General features: G+C 45.1%; 1 protein-coding gene across 8 annotated transcripts in view; it reads left to right on the forward strand.

The window, feature by feature from the left end:
* The window catches only part of ZNF462 (zinc finger protein 462), a 132,011-nt gene that overhangs the window by 119,929 nt on the left and 6,674 nt on the right, over positions 1 to 5,408 (forward strand). For all 8 annotated transcript variants that reach the window (XR_010382769.1, XM_064490373.1, XM_064490377.1 and 5 more), the window contains exon 11: positions 3,611 to 3,743. Coding sequence is in view for 7 of the 8 variants with exons in the window: in XM_064490373.1 (XP_064346443.1) it covers positions 3,611 to 3,743 (133 nt within the window). In the remaining variant the exon portion in view is untranslated. The remainder of the gene's footprint in view (positions 1 to 3,610; positions 3,744 to 5,408) is intronic.

The raw sequence follows: 5,408 nt of genomic DNA on the forward strand, positions 1-5,408 counted from the left end.
AATATACTTCCCTGTACTCTATCACTGAGATATAAAAGGGGAGGGCAGGATGCTATGAACGCCCAGAGCAAGGATATTTAACCAAGGAGGAGTTCAGAGGTGGTTCCCCAGTTGTAGTGACATTAAGCAAAGCTGGAAGACTTAGGAGGCACGATGTGGGGGGAGGCGGGCTCGAGAGAATTTCAGACGGAGCACGTGGCACGTGCAGGGAGAGGCACAAAGTCAAGAGCTTGGCCCATTCCAGGAGCCCCAGTAAGGTCAGGGTGGTGGGAGCAGAGGGGAGTCCGTCTAAGGCGAGGAGGGTGGGCCCAGGAGAAGATGATAGTCAGATATGTAAACCACAGTTAGAAGATGCGGTTTTATCCTCAGGGCGAGCAGAGACTAACATGAGTGGATTTCTTTATTTTATTATATTTTTTTAATTGCTCAGACCGCACTAGAGAAACAGATACAAGAGGTGGTGAGAAAGACTCTGGGAAGCCAGCAAGGAGGGCAGGAGGGTCATCCAGGTACGGGACGGTGGCTCAGAAATGCAGCATGGGCCTTCCTTTTGTTTGACCATTAATACTGGATTGCTGATTGGGGGGTTTAAAAGGACAGTACGAACAAAGAGGTTTTATTTTAAAGTCTTCTAATTCCATAGCACACGTTTTCATTTTTATTTTTAAACAAAGATTTTAGAAATCTTTAGGACAAATAGCTCCTCGGTGAGCCCCGGGTGAGCATTGTACCCTGAAAATGTCACGCACTCTTAAAATTGTGTGGAATCCAAAATGCTAACGGTTTTCCAGTAAAGGGAAAAGAAAGAGGAAGGAGGAAAAGAAAAAATAACATTTGGTCGGGTGACAGATCTCCTTCTGTCACTGTGAGTTCCTTGATAGGCATGGGGCCCAGCACACAGCAGGCCTCCAGGAGTCATGAATGAATGAATGAATGAATGAATGAATGCAAACTACTAGAGTCAAGAAGATGTTTGAAGTTTCTTTTCTGGCCTTCCTTGGTTTCATTATTTTTGTTTCCTGGCACCTACCTGCCCCTCCTGCCCGTATACACACCTACATTTGGCCTGGCTAAGGCGGAGAGAAAGTGATGGGGAAAGGCAGCCTATTAAATACCGATCATTTCAAAATATTGTTCCTTCGCATATTTCAAAATTAGGCCAGTTGGATACTTGCCTCCTTTTCTTGAAGAAAACTGGCAACCCAGAAAACTTTTATTCAAATATTTGTCATAAATGCTATTTGGTTAAAATGTAGACTTTGTGGCGAAACATGACTTCATAAATATGCATTTACGATGCTTCTTATACATGTTTCCAAAAGCCAAAATTGGAAAAGGCCACATTCCCAGAAAGGGGAAGGAAACCATTGTTTGAGAGACCGTGCTGCCCCCTTTTACGAGTGAGGACTTCAAGGACACGCCCGTGCAGTCATTTGCTCAGAGTCTCGTGGTTCATGGCAAACCCTGAACTTGAACTCAGGTCTGTCTGCCTTCAAAGCTCAGGCTCCTGGTGTCGTCCCTTTTGGCTTCTGTGTCATAAAAATAAAGAAATAAACATCTATACAGGGGTGTAGGCTTGAGGCTAGTAGATAAAGCCCTTGTGAGAGAGGTGCTTTAAGCAGAAGTCCTATGAAGACTGTCAGTGTGGACTCTTGGAGGGGAGGAAAGAGAAATAAAGATTCTGAACTTGACTTCCTCCTCACCTTAGTCTATTGATATCACTTATATGTGGAATCTTTAAAAAAAAGAGAGAGACACAAATTTTACTTACAAACCAAAAACAGACTCACAGACATAGGAAATAAACTATGGTTACCAAAGGGGAAAGGGCAGGGAGGGATAAATTAGGGACTGGAGATTAACAGACACACATTACTATATATAAAATAGATAAACCACGAGGACCGACTGTAGAGCACAGGGAACTGTATTCAATTCCTTGTAATAACATAATGGAAAAGAATCTGAGAAGAAAATAGATGTATGTATGTATATGTATAACTGAATCACTTTGCTGTACACCTGAATCTAACACTGTAAATCAACGACACTTCAAATTTTTTTTTTAACAAAAAAAACACTTTTTTTAATGAGCAAAACAAGAATTTGCCTTCCCCAAGGGTTCAGCACTGAGGAAGACGTCTTCTCCATCCCCACGCTGAGCTGTTTTTAACGTCACCTGATTTCATTCTTATGGTTAGATCAGTGGATTGTTTCTCTTGTTTGAAGAGAGCTTTTATCCTGAGTTTTCTCCCTCTTTTTAAGTACTGCCTACCCCCGCCCCCTGCCCCCCCCCACGATGTTGTTGGGACAATATTAAGCTTTTTCACGGGACTGTCTGTTGGCCCCGATACTCTGCGTCTCTTTCTCTCCCGTTTGTCACAGTCGGTGCTGATGCTCCCATCTGCCAGGCATATGGAGTTGGTGGTGCTCAGCGAATCTTTGTTCCAGTCTGGTCCCAGGGAATATTTTGCAAGTGTCTTGTAAATTCGCCCTCTCCTCTCCTGCGCCCTCATGATGCTCTGTCTCTACTGTAGTGGCGATGGAAATCTGTCTTGGAATCTAACCCACGAAGCCTGTCTTCCTTCCTCAACTAAACGGGGAGCCTCTGGAGGCCAGAACTGGGTCTCATTCATCTTTGTGGGCCCCTCCCTTGGCCCCCAGCAGGGGAAGCACGGAACCCGTCACTGCCTTGGTTTGAGTCATTCTGTTGGCTTGACTCCTGGGCTGTCAGTCCTGATCATTCTCGGCGTACAGCTGAAGAAGTTCTAAAAATAGACTAATGAAGAAGGTACACGTTGTGCTACTGATGATATGAGAAACCCCAAACAGAACGTCCTTCCTGAGTTTTCTCAGTGTGGAGTTTTCATTTCTCTTAAATGATATTTTGAAGAAAGTCTGTATTCCCACCCTATTCGGACCTCGTTTTAGATAAACCAAAATCAGCCACAGTTCACACTTGAAAAGGGTTTTTAGGGATCAGTCATCTGGATTTCTCTCAGATAATCCCAGCTGTGATGAATTGGCTGTGGTCAGCTTCAAAACCAGTAGTAACACTAGACAGTAACAATGTTGCCTTACACTTCACCTGAGTCAGGAACCGGATCGTTGCCGTGTGGTGGACGCTGGGCCGGCCCTCAGCCCTTTGGGTGGACAGGCTCATGGTGGAGAAGGTGGTGACTCTCACTGCTAGCTTCCAGGGTGCTTACAGAGCCTCCTCCCCTCCAGAAGTATTTGAAAGTTGGGTAGTTTACCAAAGGTGCGCCCTTGAATTCAACTCAAAAAAATGTTCATTGGACACCTGCTCTACCCCCCAGGCTTCACGATACTTACGCTTTTCAGCTCACTGTAGCTCACGTTTCTTACTAAATTTGGTAAGGAAGGTTCAATGTTGACAGTTCCAGTAAAAATGGTGGAAAGTGGGAGCAAAAGACGGGTCCACGAGAGAGCCAGTGTGAAGCAAAGGCCCTCGTAGTCACTGGTGGTGTTTGGTCCTGGTTCTAAAGGCACACCCACGGGAACATGGTGTTGGGAAGCTCCGTCCCCTCGGAAGAACCCCATTCATTCAGTTGTGGTTCATTCTTCCATGGTCTGTTTGGGTCTTTTTCAGGTAAGCCGTAACTTTGAGCTGGTTGGACGGGTTAACTTGGATCAGCTGGAACAGATGAAGGAAAAGATGGAGAGCTCCAGCAGTGATGAGGACGACAAGGAGGAAGAAATGAACAGCAAAGTGGATGACAGAGGTTAGTCTCATTCCCTGGCCTCTGAGCCCCAGATGGCATCCAGCCGTCCACGGGGAGACAGACGGGAGGCAGAAGGTTGGGGAAGGAGGAACAGAAGGAATGATCTTTCTTAGTTAAGTAGCAGAACAGACTGACTTAAGAAACATGTCAGGGGGCCTTGTCTTTGTAAACTGTTACCAGCTATAGAAACTCCAAGGAAAACAGGCATTTTCTCTTTATAGATAGACGTTTATTAAAAATAGACAGTGATGGTATGTCTTCATTCGGGAAAACTGGTATCTGGAGAATCCTCAGAATAAGGACAGACAGAGGGCGAGATGGATGACCTTGTAAAAGTGAACGAGGAATGTAAATGAACTTCCAATTGGACGCTTATTTAAAATTGCTGCTCCTGGGGGAGGCTGCGGAGGCCGGGAGCCCACGTCCTCTCCTGTGTCCTCCTCTTGACCCATTGCTGCTGCCTTTGCTTTGAAGGAGAGAGAGACACCAGTGGCTTTTATTTGACTGTGTTTACTGGGGATGGTTTCGTGGGATTTTTCTATTATTCCAACTTTCAGTGAGTCAATAGTCATTTTCAAAATGAGGTTTTTCAAAGTGAATTTAGATGTCGACATACATTTACAGGCTCTAGAGCTGGTTTTGTATATTGTTCAACATAGGCTATTATGGAGAACCCAAGACTGTGCGTCTAAGAATGTACGTTGGGCTGTTTTACTTTGGTGATTGCAGGTTTATCAAAAGCACGTGGGTAACATAGACACGAGAAAGAAATATGACAGATACCATCCCAGTGATGAGAAGAAGGGCATTAGTGGTCATTTTTGAGCACCACTCTGTGCCAGGCCTAGTGTTGGTGGTTTTTATAACGTTTTTTTCTTTAATCTTATGTAACGTAACAGGGCTCTGCAGTTGGCCTGTCTGGATTTGACTCTCAGTTCTGTACTTACTAGTTTTGTGGCTTTGGGTCACTTATTTTCTCTCCTTGTACATTCATTGGCCATAAAATGATGATGATGGTGACGTACCTCCTAGGGTTGTGTACATCTTAAATGAGATCGTGCACCAACGTTAGTCCGGCTCCTGGAACATCATAACCACCTAATAAATGATAAAACCCTGTCATGTAGGTGGTATTATTGCCATTGGGAGATAAAGGCCCAGAATATGTAAAGAGCTTGTTCAAAGTTAAAAAAAAAAAAAAAAAAAAAAAAGACTAGCGGTCGAGTTGAAGTGTTCTGGCTCCACTGCATCTTTTTACCCCACCTCCTGTACCTTCTGGGCAGTGGGATGGTCTTCGTGGGAGGGAACCTGGCCCTGAATTCTGTCAGTTCAGTGGCCCTTCGGGCCTCACTCTAAGGTGCATTTTTGCAGAATTTCTTGGTTTTTCCAGCTGGGTCAGTCTGCAAGTCTAAGAAAGCTGACTTGGTAGCCATCTCCCTCCTGACCTGTGCAGACTTCCACCCCCATCCCTTCCCCACTCCCACCATATTTTATCTCCGCTCTACCAGGAGACCCCAGGCTTGCAAAGCAGGGGTCTGGTTGGCTCCTGAACCCCCGGCCAAGACAACAGCAGGGACTAGCAACCAAAGTGTGTCTGCTCTTCCAAATTCCCGTGCCCGTGGTCACCCTGAAAAATAGATGGATAAATAAAATATCTGCACCATA

Source organism: Camelus dromedarius, chromosome 10, assembly GCF_036321535.1.
Source record: "Camelus dromedarius isolate mCamDro1 chromosome 10, mCamDro1.pat, whole genome shotgun sequence".
Taxonomy (NCBI): domain Eukaryota; kingdom Metazoa; phylum Chordata; class Mammalia; order Artiodactyla; family Camelidae; genus Camelus; species Camelus dromedarius.